This window comes from Phalaenopsis equestris, unplaced genomic scaffold, assembly GCF_001263595.1.
Source record: "Phalaenopsis equestris unplaced genomic scaffold, ASM126359v1 Scaffold000717, whole genome shotgun sequence".
Lineage (NCBI taxonomy): Eukaryota > Viridiplantae > Streptophyta > Magnoliopsida > Asparagales > Orchidaceae > Phalaenopsis > Phalaenopsis equestris.
Genome location: NW_018165157.1, coordinates 61,391 through 85,208, shown reverse-complemented (window position 1 = coordinate 85,208; position 23,818 = coordinate 61,391). Strand labels below are relative to the sequence as shown.

Here is a 23,818-nt window from a genome sequence, read left to right as displayed (position 1 = left end):
CGCGTGAGAAAAGCCGCCCCAAACAGAGCCTTAAGCTGCCGTGAAATTTCATGGTTTTGTTGTTGCCATGTGAATAAACGCTGTTCATTATTTAAGGGGCTCATACCTTTTTGATTTAGGAAATATAATTCCTTTCGAACTTGTTTTCTGAGATTTAAAAGTCGGTCTCCATGAGGGGTCAACCATTTCAAGCAAACTGTAACTTGAGCCTTACATGAATTTGATGAAGTGCGAAGCATAATTTTGAATCTCCTATTTTCAAATTGAGTTTGAAATTTTCAGCAGTCTTGTCCAGATTTAGGTGAGAGAGTTTGATGTAAAAAATGAACTTATCATCTAAGATTAGGCTCCAGTTATTTTTTTTTTCACAAAGCTTGCAATGCTTAAATGATTCATTTGAATCAATCCCTCTTAGATCCCATAGTTGGAGCCGTCTTTGTGCATTGGGTGCACTTGTCTTTCTTGTTTTTTGCAAGGATTTGCATCTTAGACCTCCACTGTAAATATCCAAGGTAATACCACTGCAGCAAGTTGTTGGTGCGCTTATTTTTTGATATAAAAGGCTAATTTTTTGTTTGTATTTATACAAATCTGTTTAAACTGATAATTTAGCTACCAAAAGATGATTTAATTATACATGTCATTAAAAGTATGACATCAAATCATTTAATAAATATTAACCTCGATGCATCTTTTGTTATTGAAGTACTTGCCTATTTACATGTTAATCTTCATAAATTGCAATGTTTGGAATTCGTATGTAGCACGTTTAATGAAATGAATTAGTGAGCATAGAGAAGGATTTGTAAACTTTAGCAACAAGCTAATTATCAATTGCTGGGTTTTAATTCATATTCTCTTCTTGTGTACTTGATATAACAGTTGCCTTAGGACCTATGTAATGTTATTTTGTATTTGCATGGTTCAGTCAGTTTTACTTTTATGCTTGCTTTCTCTTGCATTATTTTCTTAATCAATGATTGCTGTTTACTTCTTGGTGTAGAAATATCATTAGCACCATCATCTTCCTCATCATTATCATCTTTATCCTTGCGAATTATTTGACGCCTACTTTTTGAATCTCTACTTCTTTATTTGTTCTTGTTAAGTTTTGTGTGAAGAGTTTAACCTATTTTTTGCAAACAATTTTGCACATCTTCTATGTATATGAATTCAGATTTACTCCTCTGTTCTAATGTTCTTTTATTGATTTTATCTTCTCATCTGATGAACCTATTTCTATCATTTGTTGTATAAGTCTAAATCATTTATGTCTAATGATGCAAAATTATCTAATTTTATAGTTTGTTTGGCTGTTGAATTATAGTAATTTGAATGTTAATAATCTTGGGATGTATATGGATTACATTTTAGCAAACTAAATTAGATTTATAAATAGATCAAAACTTCAGTTAAGGATTCATATATATTTTTTTTATAAGTTTACTCAAAATATTTGGATTATACATAATTATCAGTCGAAATTTTACAATAGCCAAATTTTTTGTGTGGTAAAAATTTTGTTTATTGGGGATTTTCATTCAAGTGTGAATACATTCCTTTTCTTTAGCGTTTATAAAAGTTTAAAAGGGTGCTGTATTGTCAAGCCAAACTGCATTTGTTTTTAGGTCGTTGCATGCACTCAATAGACTAGTTCGCTTTGTTTTGATTTCATACTATGTTCATTGAATTACTATTTTTCATCTCATCAGATGATAAGGAGAAAACCACACACATAAGATTCCTTGTGTCAAATACTTCAGCTGGTTCAATCATTGGAAAGGGAGGATCAACCATTACTGATTTTCAGTCACAATCTGGGGCTCGCATTCAGTTATCAAGAAACCATGAATTCTTTCCTGGAACGCCTGATAGGATTATCATGCTTTCGGGAGGATTTAATGAAATTTTTAAGGCGATGGAGTTAATTCTTGAGAAATTGTTGAATGAGGTTGTGTATCCTTATTATGATTTTACTCAATCTTGCTTATGATTTTACTCGATCTTGCATTGATGTTTGTTTGCTTATCTATATAGGATGAAGAAAATCATGAGGCTGATACTAGGATGAAAGTGAGACTTATTGTTCCAAATAGTTCATGTGGTGCCATTATTGGAAAAGGTGGATCTACCATAAAGTATAATTCTTCACTCAATCAATCTTTAGAGTTAGTGTTATTTTATTTTACCATCACCAATATTATCTTGTTTCTTATATATATACTTTTAAAAACTATTTAAGTAATGTTGTGGTATGTAATTGTTTCTTAACATTCAGGTCTTTTTGAACAAAATATGTTAATCGGATAATGAGGAGTACAAATAAAATAATTATGAAGAATTGTTATAGAAAGGAAAGTTACAGTAGCATGAAAAGAGATAACAAAAGATCAAAGATACAATATTCTAGTTATCATAAAAATTACAAAATTATATATTTGGATCATCTTACTTTAAGTTTACTAAATAGAGGTGATCGTTGATAGATTTTTTTTATTTTTATTGTCGCTTTTGGTATAAAAAATATGAAATATCTTAACAATTTGAGAATCAATACTTTAAATAATCCGATCTGAATTAGAAATCTCCTAAGATATCTTATTATTGTTGTGTTTGCAAATTGGGTGGCTATGAAGTCTATCAGGAACTTAAGGATTTTTTTTAGTGATAATATCAATAGATTATGCAGTGTCCAATACTAGAGGAATATTAACCATCATGTATAGAAGGGACTTTAAACTTAGAACCAAGGTTTGAGAATAAACTTGATGGCGGAGGAGGTTGAGTATTATTTTTTAATGGAAGGCCGTGCACTTGATATTTAGAATTCCTTAGTCTAGGATGTGTCTCAAAAAGTACTAAGAATTTATGCCCAAAAATACCTAGAGGGTGGGGGCCCATGCAACAACTCTATCAACATGGGATGTATAGAAGGCCTAAAATGACTAGTTATCACAATATCAAATGGGTGGACCATTTTAGAATAAAAGAAACAAAGATACCACAGAGAGTAATGTAGAATATATGAAGTAATGCAGCCAAAGATGTGATAAGGGATTTTGTAGAATAATCAAATGGGTGGACCATTTTAGCATGCGTATGGGAAAGTTGTTGATATAGTATGAGCATCATTAGAAAACTTTGGTATAATCTGATTTAAAAAAATGTCTTATGATGATATGCTGAGAGGGGGTTCAACCAAAATCTCGGGAGTAATCAATAAGGAAGGAGGTGGTTAGGATTGATGAGTGCCAATGTATTTAAAGAAATGGTATGGCATAACATCTTTTATTTGTGAATAGAAAGAGAATGAGCATGTCAAATAATGCGAGATATAAAATAAAAATTCTAGCCAACACTAAAATTAAAGATGACATAGCGAGGGCCAACTTCGATACCAAAGGTACTGAGAGCAAATGAGATGCTGATGCCTAAAGACAACCCATGGCGAGCAGCTTGCACCAATTTGTGCTATGAGAGAAGGGAAAGGGGAAAGAGAACCCTAGACCATAGCAATTGAGAATTATGAGAAGCTTTACTATGCATAATGAAAGAGCAGGAGGTGCATATGATGAAGCTTTAGGAATGTGGTTAATCAGTTCAAAGAACGAAGATTATCCAGTGTAAGTTTGATATAAAAAATTTGTATTCTATGCTTTGATATATAGTTACAAAATATAACTAATAGCCCAAATGGTTTTAAGAAATATTTAATAGCTAAGAAATTAATTCTTGTCTTTTCTTGATGAATGGAATTTAATTCTTGGTTACAATACCTTCATATCTATGGTAATTTGCAGCTTAAATTATACTTAATTTTTTGCTTAATGCTTTAATTAAATAGATATTGATGACACAATAATGTCCAGCAGATATTATTTGGTTACAAAATTTCATAGCTAAGAAAGTATTCAAAAATGTTATTTTCATATTATTTATAGTTCTTTTATTTACCATACAATTGATCCCTATAATCAATTAATGATAAATACTGTTCTTTTAGTTTATATTATTTGATTTGCGACATTTTGACAAAATTTTTGAATAAACTCCATTTAATTTTGTTTTAGGAAATTCAACTTTTTTGGAATAAAGCATATAATAACTTTCGAAGAATTTTCTTTTATCCATCTAATTTGAAGATAACTTTGGACTATCATCCATGTTGTGATTGTTTAGAATGATTGTTATATTGATGTAGTTTAAATTGTATTTTTATTATTTTTTGGAAAGCTCAAGCTTAGAGTTGGTCAATTTATGATCTTAAGAAGAGTAATGACAATGCATATAAGATTGATTTGTCAGGAGATCACAAGATTTATGTTTTTTTTAACAATTTTGACTTGTCATTGTATCATAAGGGTCCAAAAGCTACTAGAGAAGAAGGCAAAGCACCTCCTAATCAGGGATAATCATGTGGGATGTGCCCATGGGCGGGAGATTTTTTCTATTGCTTAGACTAGCCTTGTGGGCCTCTATTTGTTTGTTTTTAATTTATAATTAAGGTTTAATTTCTATCTTAGTATAAGTATGTTGATTTAGAACCTATTAGACACTTTTTTGGGCTTGATTTTATGCAATTTAGAAATTGTTTTTTTGGTTTAATGCTCTTAAGAGTCACAGCCTTCTTTTCCTTCAAATGATGAGTTTGCATCTTGATCAATAGTAGGTGATGGAACCACCTAATGCCCGCCTATCGCCGACCTCTCATCGTTGCTGACTTTTCTCTGAGACAGCAGCTGTCCCGCTTCCCTTGTCCAAATCCTAATCTATTGTCTTATTTCCCTATTCTTTTTATTCTAGCAAGAAACCCAACACTTTCATCGATCCTAATACTCCGTATAGAGACCCTAGAGCATAATCACTAGGCTTATTGTTTTATGCTAAATCTAAATTTTTATACTAAATCTATATAAGATGTGCTAAGAAATACTTTTGTTGGAAATCCATTCCTTCGAACACTATTAAGGTCTTCTTTAAATATCCATTTTTTGTTGGCCTTAGTCAATAGGAATAGAAAGCCATCCAACTCAAACTAAAATTTTTACGGGCATTTACATTCATACCACCCAATTCTTATGTATTTACATATCTAGCACCTGAACATTAAGTTTTTGCATTTATACCACTCAAATCTTTCATACCACATTACAAAATGTCATCATTTTACCTTTTAAAAAGTGAAATACACCTTTCCATGCATTGGGAAGGTGGAATGTACTTGAAAATTGAAATTTTTGTGTTAGACATGTAAATACATAAGAATTGAGTGGTATGTATGTAAATCGTCATTTCTTTTTGATTTTGTCTCCAGTTACTTATCTTTTTATTTCTTTTTAATCTCCTTTAGATTGCGTTATCTTCATTATTGCTGGTTAGATTTTCTGGTTTCGATGAATTATCTTTATCGTTTGAAGTTGAAATTTGTGACTGCTCACTCCATAGAGTATTGCCTTCTCTAACATATGTGATCTTTTTCTCTAACTTATACCCATTCAAGTAGCAGCAACAAAAAAAATTGTTCTGTTCTTGTTGTCTGGTTCAGTATACCTCTAACTTGCATGTTAGTGCCAACCACACTTCCAATTCTTTGAAAGATCACCACCGTAGATTTTCTGCGTTTCATGCTCCTTTCAGAAAGCTCTTTTCATATTAAAATCAGGCTAGGTTGTTATAAGCCTAGAAAATGTCATCTTCGTATAAGCAATAAACATTTTTTTCACTCTACTAATAATTCTCCTTGTACCTAAAGACAGTTTTTTTTTTTCCAACTTATTTGACTGTAAGTATCATGAATTTAAATATTCTGCTGCTGAATTTTGCCTCAAATTCATTTGTTTCCATCTCAACTACTTTATCTTCTTCTGCTTCAAAATCTCTTGCTTTTGAGTATGCTTTTTTTCCCTATTTTTTAAATAAGTATTTTTTGTCTCTTTTCCAAGTTGTGGACATTTTTTTGGAAATTTCTTCTTAGAAAGTGCTTTCCAAATTATATTAAGATCCAATAGTTGAAAATCACTTACTGTTATTTTTTTTTTCAAATTACGTTCACTATTCAAGATACTAGATGATGTTGCTGTCATTTCTTACTTGGATGATATTATGTAAGTTGCTTGAGCCTCGGGATGAAAACTTATGATGGGTGCACAAAATCATACGCACATTTAATCTTATAGTTTACCCGTCTAAATTTAGATAACATTCATTGCTTAGATGAAAATGGAGAATACAAAAAATCCGACATATGATAATTCAATGATCATCTTTTAGAAATAACACAAATTTAGAAGCCTGAATTCATGGCATATTTTAAGTTGTAACATATCTGGAAGAACTTAATCACGCATTCGAAGTACGTCTAAAAATTAGATGTGAGAAATAAAAAAACGGCAAAATATTACCTGCTAATAATTCTATGCATCACGATTATGTCAGAAGCAAGTCTCCTCCAAGTGAGGGCTAAAAAGATTTATATTCAAGCAAAAAAATATTGAATTAAAGTAATATTAAAGTGAGATTTTTTTTCATGCTTCATTCCAATCATGTTTTATTATTTTCTTTATAATTCAAAAATTAGATGATAAGTTGACAATTTTAACTTGAAAATGGTGCCACAAGAAATTCACAAGTTATGCACAAAGAGTCAACAAAGTTTAGTGTCTAATTCAGCTCTTGGAACTTGACTTACATACCTCCATAATATGGCAAAATAAGTAGTTTTATTTCCCACAAAGACCAAGGCTTTTTCTCCACATGCTATAGCGGTCAACTCTGGCCTCAAGTTGTAAGGATATTGACGCGAGAGCGAGAGCGAGATGTTGGATTGAGACACAGAATCTGGGCCTTCCGCAGCGGGAACTGCCACTGCTGCCCAATTGAGGCTGCTCCAGAAACCCATGCCAAGCGGCTTGGGGGCGGGAGTTTGATGGGTTGGGATTGCCGCCCGCCTTTCTTCTCCTTGCTTTTTCGCTTTTTTTTTTCATTTGGAAGTATTTTAATGGCTAATTTCTGATTATTTCTTGACTCCCCACCCCTTTCTTTTGTGTGTTTGTTTTCTTCTTTTTTATTTCATTTCTTCTTCATGTAAGTCTATTTTTTTGTTGTTTTAAGAGTTTAGGGAGAGTTTTTGCTGTGTGTTGATTTAATATTCCTGTGTGGAGTTATTTTTTGTTTGTGGGCTGTATCCAAGGAGGTGGTGGTTCTTTGAATGTATCCCACTCCAAGGTGGTGTGTATCTTCCTCCCTTTCCCAGCCTCTACCGCCATCTCCTGCATTTACCTCATTGTCTAGCTCCTTCCAGCCCATTCGTCTGCCGTCGGTCACCTACGACTCTTCATACTTGTCCCTACAATTCTGCCCCTCCTGCTCGCTACCATCAACATTCCTTGGCTGCCACCACCATTGCCAATCATCCCAATCCACATAGCGGGCCTCCACCCTTGGAATACACCTTAGAGGTGTTGCTTGTGTTGTGTATGTCGGTGTTATTATTTTTTATTGTGCTGTGTTGTAAACCCATTTTTCTATTAACAAAAGTGTGCTTTTGTGCTTCTACTATTTTCTTTACTAGTTCCGACATTATTTGGTATCAGAGCTAGTCCAACCTTGTTCTATCCTAGAGTTTCTTAGCATCCGCCATAAACCGAGAGTCCCTATCCTACCACCAAGTGTTCTTTCCAGAACACAAACCCTAACCCCACCAATTTTTTCTTTTCTATTCCTTAATCTTTAGCCATAAGATCAAGGAGATACATGCTTGAGCTTACCTGGGAAGCGATAAGGCGGAAGCTTCATCGCCTTCAACAAAAGCTTGCAGAGATTGAAGAAGTAACACGAGAATAAATTACCTTTGATTGAGATCTGTAGAGTCAAAGAGGAGAAAGAGATGAGGATCTAAATACCTTCCATAGGGATAGTTTTGGTGACGAAGAAGATTGGTCATGACATTTCATAATCCAATATCAGAGGAGGTGTAAAGAGGGATAATGGAATCCCCCTCTGAGGGAGACTCACATAGAGGAGATATCATTTGGAGGACAGAGACTTCAACATCAAGGTAGATCTGTCATAGTTCGAAGGAGATATGGATCCTGAGGATTTCATTGATTGATTACAGGCCGTTGAGCGGATCTTCGAGTATAAAGATTTGCTAGAGTATAAGTAAGTCAACTTAGCGGCCATCAAGCTGAAGAAGAGTGATTCTTTGTGGTGGGTGAACTTATATAGGCAGAGAAAAAAGGAAGACAACGATAAGATTATCAGGTGAGAGAAGATAAAAAAGACTATGTAGAGGAAATACCTCACACCTAATTACCATCAAGACATGTTTTTGAAACTCCATCCTCTGGAATAGAGGGATCTATCAGTAGAGGAGTTCACATAGTAGTTTGATTAGTTGCTGATGAGATGTAATCTGGTCGAGCCAGAGGAGAATACAACAACCAAATACCTTGGGGGCTTGAAGCCTAGTTTTAGCAACGTGGTGCAGCTACAACTGTACTAGACGTTAGGGGATGTCCAGACACTAGCCTTGAAGTTGGAAAGACAATACAAGTAGAGTTGACAACAATCATCCTTCAGGCAACAACCTTTAGGGAACAACCTTTAGGCAGACATCCTCCTACAGTTACAACGATCGACAAAGTACGCTAGGAGACACAAGCAAGCCCAGAAAAGGGAGTGACACTCCTGATCAGAGCGGGAAGAAGCAGGAGAAATGTAGCTCCTCCAGCACCTTAGCGGCCAGGAAATGTTACCGTTTGTATGGCTACGACCACATAGCCTCAAGCTGTTCCACTAGTAGGATAATCACCATCACAGACCAGTGTGCTGTGGAAGAGATTAGCGATGAGGAGAAAGCTAAGGAATAGGGTGAGGTGTATTAGCTTCCACTGTATGAGGGAGAAGCACTTGTGATTCGGCGAATTTTGTAGACTGAGGATATGAAGGATCCACAGTGACTGTGCCACAACATTTTCTACACCCGCTCTATAGTGAACAGAAAAGTATACAGTCTTATCATCGACGGTGTGAGCAGCATAAACGTGACATCGACTCAAATGGTAGAAAAATCGAGACTCACGACTCAGAGTCACTCCCAACTATGCTTACATAGCTGAAGAAGGAGAATTGAATTAACATCGACAGAAAATGTCTGTTAGAGTTCTCGATCTGAGGCCAGCTATAGGACCAGATGTGGTGTAACGTGGTCTCTATGGATGCCTGCCACCTTCTGTTGGGACGAACATGACAGTTTGACCGAGGGACTCAACATACTGGATTCAAGAACACATTCATTCCCCAAGGATGGAAAACACATCATTCTACTCCTTTCGGCGAAGCCCGAGATCACAGTAGCCTTGACCAACAGAACGACGTCAATGGGACCAGTGTTAGTGATGAACTAGAAGAGAGGGTTGAGAGACCCTCTCCAGATAAAGGATAGAAATGACAGAGTATTTAAGGGGATCACGATATACATCACACCACCAACGCCATCACAAGATTGGATAGTTCAGGGTCTCCTCACTGCATGTCCGATTGAACCTTCCATGGGTTATTTTGAGAAGATTCGACAGTACAGAAATCATTCACAGACTTAGGAAAACGGTTCGAGATGGACATGTGCTCACAAAGGTGGCAGGCGTCTCCATCGCATTAATAGTACAGTCAACAGTGGGATCCAAATGTTACTTGGATTGAAGAGAGCCAGAAGCTTCGACAAATGAAGTCGAAACTTCCTCAACCCCTGGAGAATGGCGTGGGAGCGGGACATGGAGCGAGACGAGAGATTGGGTCTTCCGCAGTGGGAACTACCACTGCTAAATCGACCGACCCAATTGAGGCCAGTCCAGGGTAAAACTAGGCTGAGCTACTTGGGGACTGAAGTTTGATGGGGCTGGACTGACGCTCGCTCCTCTCTTCCTTCCTTTTATGTTGCTTCTTCATTTGGAAGTATTTTAATGACTAATTTCTGAATATTTTTTGCCTCACCACCCCTTCCTTTTATGTGGGAGTTTCCTTCTTTATTTATTTCTTTTTTTCTTCATGTAAAAGTCTATTTTATTTGATGTTTTCAGAGTTTACGGAGAGTTTTTGTTGTGTGTTGATTTCAGATTCTTGTGTGGAGTTTTTTTCCATTGTGGGCTGTATCCGAGGTGGTGGTGCTCCAGCTATATCTTATTCCAAGATGGCGTGTATCTTCCTCTCTTTTGGCTATCCAGCCCTCCTCTTCATTCCCCATAGCAGCCGGTCACTCCTAATTCCCTTTCCAAGCCTCTGCCGCTCCATCTCCTGCATTTAACTTGCTGTGCAGCACCTCTCCCCTTGCTGTCGGTCACATATGACCCTCCATACTTGTTGTCCCAATAAATCTGTTATTCCGTAGCCATGCCATCAAGGAGATACATGCCCGAGCTACTCCGGAAGAGATAAGGCAGGAGCTCCGTTGCTTTTAACAAAGTCTTATAGAGATTGAAGAACTAACACAAGAAGAAGTTACCTTTGATCGTGATTTGGAGAGTCGAAGAGGAAAAAGAGATGAGGACTTGAATCCCTTCCATAGGGATAATTTCAGCGACGAAAAAGATAGGTCACACGTTTCAGAATCCAGAATCAGAGGAGGCCTAGAGAGGCAAATCCGAATCCCTCTTAAAGGGAGACTCGCAGAGAGGATATATTATTTGGAGGACATAAAAACTTCAACATCTAGGTAGATCTATCAGAGTTTGAAGGAGGTATGGATCCTGATGATTTCATTGATTTGTTATAAGCTGTTGAGCGGATCTTCAAGCATAAAGTTGTGCCATAGGGTAGTTAGTCAAATTAGCGACCATCACTCTGAAGAAGAGCGCTTCTCTGTGGTGGGAGAACTTACAAAGACAGAAAAAATGGAATGCAACAATAAGATTACCGGGTGGGAGAAGCTGAAAAAGTTGATGCAGAGGAAATGCCTCCCATCTCATTACCACCAAGATATGTTTTTGAAACTCCACCCCCTATAATGCTCCTCCCCCTTTGAAATGCATACACTATGTTTGATACTTATATTTGTTAAGCTTCATGAAATGTCTTTTGATGGCAAATAACTCATACAAATATTGTATCATATTAGCCAGAAATTTTTTTTTTAATAAAAATTAATCCAACTCCTAAAGTTCTGGCCATGATAAAATATTCACTTTTAGTTTTAATAAATTTGATAAATATTTAAATTTCACTTTTTCTTGATGATAATTATCATGCATGAGCCCTTTGATATGTTCATGCTACTTTATTTTCTTTATATTTATTTTCTTACAAATTTTAAATCAAGAATCCAAGAATAAAAAATAAAGTAGATTTTGGATTGCTACATAAAGATCTTTTGTTTTATTTTTCTCCATGAGTTGTGTTAATAGATTCTTTAATTGATTATTGAATTTTAATAAACACAATTTATTTAGTTTTATGATCAAAATACGTATAAAATTTTGTCAGGCTATTACTTTAATTATAATCCTAAGCAAAAAATAAAAAAGAAGAAAATCTTAAAATCTTAAATATAGGTTTAATTTATAAATGAGCTTTAGATTAAAAATGTTATCTTTGCTAAAATTTACTTTTAGATTTTTATATCCATTTTTACTTAATTTAAGTGTCAATCCATATTCATGAACATATTTTAGAGTGAACTCTAGTGTAGTTTCAAACTCAAGAAAATTAGATTTATGATTACTTTGTGATTGTAAATTTATTAGTACATCTAATATATCATTCAATTCTTTCGTGAATTATAATTTCTTTGCTAAAATCAAGAGACATTTTTCTATGTAAAAATCATCACCCTTATGATACTAGAGCTAACCCAAACAACAATAATAAAACAGAGCAATAGGTGATTATAACTATACATACTTGACAAAGAATTACAACAACAACCAAACAAACACAGTTAAATGTATCCAAAGGTGGAGGTCAGTGTTGTGAGTGGACGATAGGAGGAATGCAACGAGACGGTGGATGTTTGTAGGAGGAGGAAGGGGAAGTTGTGGGGGACTGTGATGAGGAAAGGTGGAGGTTGGCCGATTGAAAGGCAGCAAGCAGGGGTGGATTGGAGGATTGAAACATTAGCAAGCAACTAAGAGCAACTATTCAGGGTGGCGGTAGCAAGCGAGAATGATGGTGGCATCGACGAGGAATGCGTGGAACTGCTGAACAATAAATAAAAGGCTTTCTGGGGTTGCGATAGCAAAAGAGGGATGGCTGGACAACAAAGACGTGCAGTTGGAATGAGTGACAGCAAGGTGAGAGGTGGCTAAAAGGGATGGCGTAGGTGGAGGTGGTGGGGGTTGGTTGGAGTTGCTAAACGAAAGTAGGATTGTTACCCATTCGTTCCTACAACGAGGAAGGCAGCAACACCAGCGAAGGGAGGATGCGAAGGATGGAAAATTCGATGATAAATACCCTTTCGGGAAATAGCTGCAGTCGAAGCACTACTCGATTCCTTGGAAGGAGATCATCACCTCGGATGAGCTACAACTGGAGCATAACTCACCTTTGGATATAGCCCTAGAGCGGAAAAATCGGGATGCGAACAACTGTCCTAACAGAACACAATCCAAAACTAAAAATCTAAAACATAGGAATCACATATAGAAGTCTTAGAGAACTTGGATTGGATCCCTCTTAGAAAGGAGGTGCTAATCTCTCATGGAAGAGCTAATCGGCTCTCCCAGGTTTGGATCGGTTCGGTCCAGATGAAGAAATTGCGGAAGCCTCTCTTGCGGCTCCTTTATGCCCGCATCACCTTGTACCTCCATTCGTCGAATTTCCATCCAAAAGTTGAAATTCACAACAAAACTTCAACTTGCATTTTTCACGTTTGTCAAATTCTCAATAGTTTAATTGTGGTACACACAAATGTTCAGGTTTTGAAATTTTTTCTGATTTGTAAATATATCATTTTCATGTTGGTGTGTTTGACAATCTTTAAACGAGATGCTAATTATATTTGTTTAGGACTATCAAACATTATACAGTACTCCTTAGTACGATGGTTGTAATGTATCTCAATCTCTAAAGCTCTTTATTAGACTAATCTAATATTTGTGGAATTATGTGTTTCCTATTTAGAGTTATCTATTTATTTTTTTTATTGTTATTCTTGTAGTTTTTTCCTTCTGTGTTGGTTATAGATTTAGTAAGTTATAATTGTGAGAATTATGCTTGCTATAGGATTTAGTCTCTATATAATGAAGTGTTATAATTTGAAGATTATGGAATCAGAGAATTTTCTTTCACGATATCCTTCATGGTATCAAAGCCTGATCCCTAGTCTCTGTTGTTGTTCTGGTTTCATGATTTGAACGATTCGGCTGGTGCCTTCACCGCATCTCTGGGTTCAAACTCTTATGCCGCCACCTTGTCTAAGTTCGAGCACATTTGTCATTGGGTTCGAACATCTATGATACGTTGTTGGCTTTTGTAAGTTTGAACGTATTTGCCATTGGGTTCTTACATCTCTGAGTTCGAATGATACCGCACCTGATTGCCTTTGTTTGGTGATTGGACCAAATCGTCTCAGTGTGTTGCTCTCTTTTGCTAGTGCAGGCTGTTCCTACATATTGTATTGTCTTCACCAGCTTTTCACCTGCTTTTTACCATACTCTGCCATTGTGCAGGCCCCCAATCGCAAGAATCTTTTCTTCTCCTCTTATTGTCTTATGTTGGAAGTCCCTTCGACAAGCAATAGCTAGTCAGTTTTCCAGCCTTGAAACCTGCATTGGTTTGATGGCAGTATAGATCTTATGAAATGAAAATGTCTGGCTCCACCTCGGAGGTTCATTGTGACTCAAAGGGCAGTAATTCTGTCCAAACAACCTCAAAACTCTCTACGTTTATCACAAATTATAAACTCAACAACCATAACTTTATTCAATGGTCTCAATCCGTGCTTATGTACATTTGTGCAAAAGGAAGAGAGAAACATCTTACGGTAGATGACATAGTTCCTGAGCTCACTAATTCTGACCATCACTCCTAAAAAATTCATGAGCATATGGTCATGCATTGGTTAATCAATTCTATGATCATAGACTTTGGAGAGAAATTGCTACTTTAGAAGACATCACCTGAGATTTGGGAAGTAGCTTGTGAGACTTATTCTAGTAGAAAAAACACAACATAATTGTTTGATATTGAGACAAAACTGCCTGAGCTCTGACAAAAAGAGTTAAATTTTACTCAATACTTTAACACACTACTCAATTACTGGTTACAATTAGTTATGTATGATGCATATATATGGAGGCGTCCTCAAGACGCCATAATTTATAAAACAACAGTGGAGAAGAAGAGGCTGATCAAGTTCTTATTGGGTTTAAATAAGAACTTGGATGAGGCAAAGGAAGAATCATGGGGATGAAGGCTCTCCCTACCGCTAGAGAAGCTTTTACAAAAGTCTAGAGAGAAGAAAGCATGAAGAAGCTTATGATGACATGGAAGTGTGGAGTCAGGTGGGACTGAAAATTCTATTTTGTATTCACACAACTCTTCTAATGAGTTAAAGACAGAAGAATCATATCTGGTGTGAACATTATAAGAAACCAGGTCACACAATGGGCAAGTACTGAAAACTACATGGAAATCTACAAATTGGAAACTGGGGCAAGGGAGGAAAGACCGATACCGCAAGGCCTATGCTGCCACCACATTAAAAGGGTCACCTGAACCTAATTCTTTTACTAGGAACAAATGGAGTTGTTTAAGGAACTTTGAGCATAACTGAGAAGCCTACCAGCTTAATAATACATCAAGGTATAATTTCCTCATCTTTTCTCGCTAACAATGGGAGATATCGACCTTGAATAATAGTTTCAGGTTCTTCTGATCACGTGACTGGAGATATTCATGCTCTCACCAACTATCAAATGTTCATCAGCTCCAGATTTGTTAGATTGGCCGATAGGTCTCACTTTCAAATTGTTGGCAAAATAGAAGTGAAAGTCTTTGAAGATATACAACTCTCTTTTGTGCTATGTATTCTTCAATTAGATTGCAATTTACTCTTAATTATCGAGATTACTCATGACTTGAACATTGTTACTAAATTTCTCCCTAACTCTTGTAAATTTCATGTGGTAGATTCTAGGAAGGTGATTAATAATGTTGAATTGCATCAAGATCTTACTTGCTCAAGGAAAGTTATTCTCTTAATACATGTGTCTTTTTCATCATCTTCTTCCCATGTTTCCGAGCTTGTTGCGTCTGACTCTGTTGAGAGTCAAGTTTTGTTAATGTTTTACTATTGTGTCATGTTAATTTTCATTATGTTGTAAAGTTTTATCTTCATTTTTTACTAATAAAAGCGATAATTTTATCAGTTTAAACCTGTTAATGGACTAAACATACTTGTCACGCCTATACTTTGTCTCAGTACATATCCTCACAACCCTTCTTCTTTATCATCCACAATGATATCTGAGGATCATCAAAATTGCAAACCATTGATGGAGTCAGATGGTTTCTCATTCATTGATTATCACAATAGGACTTTTTAGATATTTATCATGAAAGAAAAATCTAAAATTGCACAGTTTTGTTAGTCCTCCCATAACATGATTTTATCTCAATTCCTTCAAATTCTCAAAGTTGATAATGCAAAGGAATCCTTGAAACCTACCTTGCAAACAACGGTATCATCCATGTGAGTTCCTGTGTTGAAACGTCCCAACAGAATGGAATAGTTAGGAGGAAGAGCAAGGTGTTATAGACAATAGTTGAGAGGAAGAACATACATCTCCTTGAGGTATCTAAGTCTATAACACTCTCACAATGTCCCAAAAGTTTTTTGGGGAGATGCCATACTTACAACAACCTACCTCATTGATAGATTGCCAAGTAGTATTCTTGGACTCAAAGCCTCTCTAGATATTGTGATGGAAAATTATCCTAATGTTAAAGCCTTCTCATTTAATATTCTTTTAAAAATATGTGGGTGCGTTTCTTTTGATCATATTCACCAACCAAACTATACAAAATTTGACCCAAAATCCATCAAATGTTTGTTTCTGGGGTATACTTCTAACAAAAAAGGGTTAAAAATGTTATTCTCCAATTATGAAAAAAACTATAACTTCTTGGATGTTACCTTATTTGGAAACCAACCCAACTATCATAAATCTTATATTCAAGGGGAGTGTTCGGGTGAATATCAGACTTAAGGCTTCACTTTGGACATTCACACTGGCCCAGAGTCAATGCAATCAATTCAGGTTCCCAACACTATTGTGGATACCCTCATTGATCCAGAGTCATCATAATCTGTTCTCCTTCCATCCAACTATCCTGCTACCCAAGATCCTTCGGTTGAGAACATTCAACAGAAAATTAAGATCAACGGGCCTCGTGTGTATAAAAGTAGAAGTAAATCTACCATGTTGGGTAAAGACAAGATGCAACCACATGAATGTTCACAACCTACCCTGAATTCACCCACCTTTGAGGTTTTGGGGGAAGTGGCATCCAACGAAGAAGATCGGGAAAGATACACACTTAATTTTATCAAAGGGTATGTTGCCTTTGAGAAGTTATCATCAACTTACAAAGCATTTGTATCTAATTTTGGCAGTGTGCAGATGCTCAAGTAGATTCATGAAGCACTTTAAATTCCATTTTGGAAAAAGACAGTTGAAAAAGTTCAAGAACTTATGCTAAATGGTAGGTGGACCCTTACAAAATTTCCTCTAAATAAAAGACTAGTTGGATTCAAATGGGTGTTCAATATCAAGTAAAAAGCTTATGGGAGTATTGAGAGGTTCAAGTTTAGGTTGGTGGCTAAAGGTTTCACTCAGTGTTATGTGATAGACTATCAAGAGACATTTGTTCCATTGGCCAAATTATGAACTGTAAGAGTTCTTCTCTCATTGGTTGTGAATAAAGAGTGTGATCTGCATCAACTTGTCGTCAAGAATGTGTTTTTGAATGGAGAACTGGAAGAAGAAGAAGTGTATATGGAAATTCTCTTAGGGCTAGAAGATGACTCAAATAAAAACTAGATGTGTAAACTAAAAAAGTCACTTTACGGTTTCAAACAATCATTAAGGTTTTGGTTTGATAAGTTTGCCAAAATTTTGAAATATATTAAGCATATCTAATGCCATGCAGATCATACATTGTTAATAAAGCATATATAGGGAAGTAATAAAGTAATACTCATTATCTATATTGATGATATGATTCTGACATGTGATGATGAATAAAGATTGGAATGATTAATGAGGTTCTTGCTACTAAATTTGAAATGAAGGATCTAAGAGCAATGAGATACTTTATGGGCATGAAAGTGGGCAGGTCCAAGATAGGTATTGTGATATCTCAAAGAAAGCACATCCTAGACTTATTAAAAGAAACAAGAATGCTAGGGTGAAAACCAGCTGAAACTTCTATGGATTTAAAAAAAAAATTATAATCGGGGGTGAGAAGATATCAGTAAAAAAATATAGATTTCAGAGATTGGTGTTTAAGTTTCTTTACCTGTCACACACTCTACCTGATATCACTTATTCTGTTGATATAATAAGTCAATACATGAACAATCGAATTGAAGAATATTTTTAGATGATGTACAAAATATTAAGATTTCTTAAGAAAACCTCTGGCGGAGTTATTATTTAAGAAATATGACTACAAAAATGTTGAGGTTTAGACTGATGCTAGCTAGGCAAGAAAACTCTTGGACAGAAGATCTACCTCTTAGTATTGTTCCCATGTCTTTGAAAATCTTGTCACATGAAGAAGCAAGAAACAAACAGTGATCTCTAGATGCAGTGCAAAATCTGAGTATCAGACACTTTTTTTGGGAATATGAGAAGGAATGTGGATTCAAAATATACTAGAAGAACTGCAGTCAGTCTTCTAAAGATGTTCTGTGACAATCAAGCCGCCATTAACATTGCAAAGAATCTTGTACATCATGATAAGACCAAACATATTGAGATTGATAGAATTTTTATCTCTAAGAATGTCAATGGAGTCGTCATTCATTTAATCTGCATTCCAACTCGTCTGCAAGTTGCCTATATCTTCATAAAATTTCTCTCTAGGCAGCTTTATGAATTTGAAGACCAATTTGGGTCTCAACAACATCTATGGCTTTGCTTGAGGAGTGTTGAATTATGTGTATCCTTTTTAGAGTTATGCTCATTTATTTTTCTATTATTATTTCTGTAGTTCTTTGCTTCTGTGTTGGTTGTAGATTTGGTAAGTTATAATTTGTGAGAATTATGCTTGCCCTAGAATTTACTCTCTATATAATGAGAGGAGTTATATATTGAATATTAAGGAATAAGAGAAGTTTTTCTCTCACATTACCCTTCAGTATGTTTTGGAGCTTGAACTTAATTCATACTTTATTTCTTCTTAATACCTTAATAATGTAGATGGCGATAATAGAGTAATCTATTTACATAATATTTGTTGAAAATATCTTTCAGTTCAACAAAAATGCTTAAATATTTTATAGTTCACTTTGTTTGAAGTTCTTCAATTGATCGTACCAATCATTATGATCACCGTGTGACAAATATTTTTATTTACGTTTATGATTCATATAAACTCATGTTGATTTTTTTTTACTTGCAACACTTCGCCATAATTATTAAGCTTGTCTCACTAATTTTGTTTTATCATATTCAGCCTTTTGGACATCAAATATATTGTATCTTTTAGACTAAAATAATTGAAGTTATCTATCATATTTGAGAATTTTTTGTTGTCTTCTTATCGAATGTTGTAATGTAATTCTAAAACTTAAAGAATTCACGTGGAACTCATCAATTGTCTTTTATTGCGCTGTTTATTGGCCTATTTATTCTATCATATGTTTAGGAAACATTCTGTTATGAGAATTTTTTGCATTGGATAGCTTGTGGTCTAGAGCCCTTTATCTCCAATCCATGATGCAACAACGACAAAAATAATAAGCATTTATCCCACTAAATGGGGATGGCTACATGAATCCTTATTCTCAATTGCGTCCTATCGAGTGTCATATTTTCATTTAATTCTAATAGATTATGATCATTTTTGATACAATACACCCAAGTCTTCTTAGGTGCACCTATGCCTTTCTTAACATCAGTCGAATCTAAAACATCTACTCTCATAATCGGATCATCAGATGGTCGAAGTTTAATGTGACCAAACTATCTAAGGCGACTCTCTCTAATCTTGTTCGACACCAGAGCTACACCAACTCTGTCACGAATATATTCATTTCGCATTTTGTTTCTTAGTGTCCAACCACTCATCCACCTAAGCATTCTCATCTCAGCAACACTTAACTTCTTTTTATGCGTCTTTTTTAAAGACCATAGAGCACTGTGGGTCTCACCACCATCTTAAAAAATTTTCCTTTCAGTTTAAATGGTACATTTCTATCACACAATAGGCCTGATGAATTCCTCCATTTCAAGCAACCAACTTGAATTCTACCAATAACATCCCATCTAGATCCAAGGTATAAAAAACGTTCACACTTTTAATGATTTGATCACATATAGTACAACTCTGCCACTAGAGTTACTTCTACTAAAATTAAATTCCATGTATTCAATTTTAGTTTTACTCAAACGAAGGCCTTTAGACTCCGCGTAGACCTTTATAATTCAAGTTTTTTTTTTCTGAACTTTGCCTCTAGTCTTATCCAAAAGAAGGATATCACCAATACATGTTGAATTGCATAAAACTACAAACAAATATATTATAACTATTCTCACACTTATAATTTAGACAACTATTCATTTAATAATTATTTATTACAAATAACACATAAAAGTTAGTAAGCATGAAAAACCATATATTCTACGAAATCATGATGCCATTGTAATCTAAATTGTATCTAATTTGATAAAACTTGACAACGCTTGCAAACCAATAGTCATTATTTTAATAGTAGATATGAAAAATTTAAAAGATTAAAAAATATAATTAAATTCTAGCTTTACTCTTGTAACATGAGATCACTCCCCCACAATTTTCATTCTCCACTTACACAAGTAGAAGGCTAGATGGAATTATATCCCAATAGAAATTTATTTGAACATAATAGAGTTAGTGGGAGATATTATTCTACATGCCTTAGACCTCAGTATTTATAAGTAAATATTCTCCTGCAATTTATAATTCAGAAAAAATAAGAATCAGATGATAAGCTGACAAACTTATCTCGGAGTAGCCACACAAAGTCTGCTAGTTATGCACTAGAAGCCAGCAACCTTTACCAAGGAATTGTAGTAACAGAACAAATGCACCTCCATAATAGCTGCAAAATGAGCAAGTCATAATCCTTTGAAGGAGTTGCAAGTTGCAAACTCATGTCTCTGCACACACCATTTCTTTGAATGCAACAATTATAATTCACAAATCGCTACTTGATTCCACAATTGAATCCATATAAATCTCATTTGAGCTAGGGCCAACTAACCAGGGGTTGAGAGCCAAACCCAGGCAAAAGGTATATATAGATCTGAAATGGGTAGCCACGTAGAAATCATAGTAGGCCCTTATAGGATTTTTCATATCCGCTATCAGCCCGAATGTAGGATTTATTACCTGCATTAAAAAGAACAAAACCCAGACCTTCCCTTTAGTTAACTTATCTTGGAACAAATTCAATGTTATTATTCACTCCCATTTGGTAAATCTCGTTCTCTTAAATATCTTACACCTGGGAGTAAATTGTGATTCAGCCTGGACTTCTAGGTTTAAGCTGGGCATAATTTTACAGTAAATGGGCAGAGCTTTTGGCTATGTGCCTCTCTAGGATGCATAAGCCATAATAGATGCATAAGCCATAATATTTTGGTGCAGCAACTCGAGCAGCATGTTCTTAATAAAAGTTAAGAGAAGCTGAATAGTATTTCGGTGTCATTTCATCCTCCATTTTATTATTTATTTGCTGAAATGCAAATTAAAGTTCATGAAGCGAACTAATAATGATTTGGAGCAATTTTGGTTATCTTGAGTAATTTATAGTGATGATACATTGATGTTTCCTTGGAATGGTTGACACGTTGCTCATTTTTAATTTAGTGCTCGTATCTTCTTGTTTTTACTTTAAATATTCTACCCTGTCATCATTTTTTAGTTTTATACTAATCATCTAAGTTTATTCAGGTCGTTTATTGAAGAATCCCAGGCTGACATCAAGATATCACCTCAAGATAATAATTATGCTGGGTTCACTGATAGGCTAGTTACTGTGACTGGATCCTTGGAAGAACAATTAAGAGCAATCTATCTAATAATGTCAAAGTTAGCAGAAGATGCTCATTACCCACAATCATTGAATTCACCATTTCCATATGGAGGTGCAACTACAATGATCAAACTTATGGCTACTTATAACTTTGAATGTGCCTTATGATCCCTCGTTTTAAATTAAATTTATACTCCTATATGCATATATTTTAAAACTTAAGTTGAATTTGCGATATGCTATTCATTGAGTTATTGATTCTTAAATTTATTTGATTTGATAGTTCATGCAGAGTTAGGTTGAGTTTGACTTTGAAACTAGTTTTTCACCTCAAGAAATGTAGATGATGTCTAGCAAAACAGAGTTTTAATGAGTCAGCTTGATGGATCAAATTACTAAGTAGGGAAGAACAGATATGATAATGCACACTTTTATTTTTTTTTAATTCTTAAAAACTGTTGCTTTCCATTTGCAGATTTGGGTCAAAATTTTACTTTCTTAAATTTACTGATTCTGTTTCATATTCTAGTTTTATTTCTGCTGATACTGTGGAAGTTTTTATTGTTGTAAATATTTTGGTGTAATTTTAAACTTCTACAGATATAGGCATTATTATGTAAATCAATTTTCAGAATTTTGATTATACTTTAGCTGCATTTATTTTCGTAATTTATCTTATTTTATTTTTCTTAATCTATCTTATTTTGTTCTTCGAAAACAAGCTTGTGATGTTTCCCCGCTGAGAATGGATTGTATTCTCTTTTATTTTGTTTTTTGTGTCGGTTCTTGTTGGTTAGGTTCAGTTCACTATGGCTTATTTTTGGTTTACTTTTGTTTCACCATTGGTTCTCTGCTTGCGCCTTTATTTAGGATTGTTGTTGGTTCTTCAACGGCTTTTTACTACTGATGTTCTTAAATAAATAATGGCTATGTTTTCTGGCAGTTACTGATTGATTTAGTTCTTGCAGTAAAAATTATGAATTGTGGCTTACCCCCGGTATTCCATTTTATTTTATCCCAATGTGATTCTGATTCCTTCTATGTTGGAATCCATAAGTTGTTTGCTGAACATGTGTCAAAGTGTTTGAAAGAATTCTTCTACCTGTAATTTTATATTTTTTGCTTGCAATTCATGACTTCCACCTCTAGAATTATTCTTATGATCTGGATTTCTGTTTTTTTTCAGTTTTTGATTGTTACTGTAGATGGAGCTGAGAACATCACTCTGGCATTTTTACTACCAGCTTTCAGTGTTTAGGGCTTTCAACTAACTATGTTTTATTTTTCAATTCTGGGGGACTGATTTTTTGATTTTAAATCAGGTATTAAGGTATGTAACATGATATATTTTTTTAAGAAGGTGTTACCTTTCTGGTTGGATATTCTACGAGTGCCGTGCAAGTTAATTGCAACTTTTGTGTGATGCCATTGATTCAGGAGGATTAGAATAGTCGGCCCTCAGCCTAGTGATAAGGTAGGAATAATAGCTTTCAGGCCAATTTAAGGAAGTATGCTAATGACAGGTGACCTAAGAGGGAAGGCCATTTTGCAGTGGGTTGGGCTTGGGTGTAAGTCCTTTAGTGTGTCCAAACTTCTAAAGTTAAATTTTAGTTAATGTCTTCTATTTAATTTTTTTCTTAGATGTTTGGTTTAAAAGTTCATCAATTATTTGTATTTAGGAGTTAATTGCCAATAATCTGGGAGAGCTGGTTTCTTTTTTTAAATTTTGAGGAGATATTCTTTTTGAGATTCTTGCAATGAGGTAGGATTCTATTTTTTGTATCATAAGTTTGTAAAGGGAAGCAAAATTATTTAATATATAAGTTTTCATAATACTCCCCCTCAAGCTGGATCATATTTATTTATCATGCTTAGCTTTTTGCAAATGTAAGTAATCCTAGCTCCATTAATTGCCTTTGTGAAGGTGAGCCTTAGTTGTTCTTCAGTCTTTACATGAGCTGTAGAGATCAAATTTTGTTGAATCTTTTTACGAACAAAGTGACAATCTGTATCAATGTGCTTAGTTCATTCAGGGAAGACAATTTTAAGCAATTTGAATTGCAGCTTGTTTATCACACCATCCTTTTTCTAGAGCTGTTATCTTAAAACCCATTTCAGTTAATAATTGAGAGACCCATATCAATTCACTTGAAGCTTGTGTCATTGCTCGATGCTCTAATTTTGCATTGAATCGTAACACTACATTATGCTTCTTACTTTTTTGTGAGACCAAATTGCCACCAACAAAAACATAATGTCCAGTTATAGATCTTCCATCAATCTTGAAACTCGCCTAATCTGCATCAGAGAAGCATTCAATAGTCTATACATATAATTTTGATATAAATACTTATCCATGAGCTCTTTTGAGGTAACATAGTATTTGCTACAAAGTTGACCAATGATGGATTGTGTGAGAAGGCGTGAACTGACTTATAATGTTAACCGAATTAGCAATATCTAGGTGGTCGCTATTAGGTACTTTAATTTTTCAACTTTCTATATCATTCTGAATCATTAATAAGCTCTCCATCCTTGGTAAGTTATTGACCAGGAAGCATAGAAGTACTGTATGGTTTG

The 23,818-nt window shown here is 34.9% G+C and overlaps 1 protein-coding gene across 1 annotated transcript in view; it reads left to right on the top strand.

Annotated features, from left to right (window-relative positions):
* LOC110030436 (protein BTR1) overlaps positions 1 to 23,818 on the top strand; it is a 60,051-nt gene that overhangs the window by 3,976 nt on the left and 32,257 nt on the right. Inside the window, exons 2-4 of the mRNA XM_020733149.1 lie at positions 1,713 to 1,951; positions 2,038 to 2,138; positions 21,157 to 21,350. Of these exons, the coding sequence (XP_020588808.1) occupies positions 1,713 to 1,951; positions 2,038 to 2,138; positions 21,157 to 21,350 (534 nt within the window). The remainder of the gene's footprint in view (positions 1 to 1,712; positions 1,952 to 2,037; positions 2,139 to 21,156; positions 21,351 to 23,818) is intronic.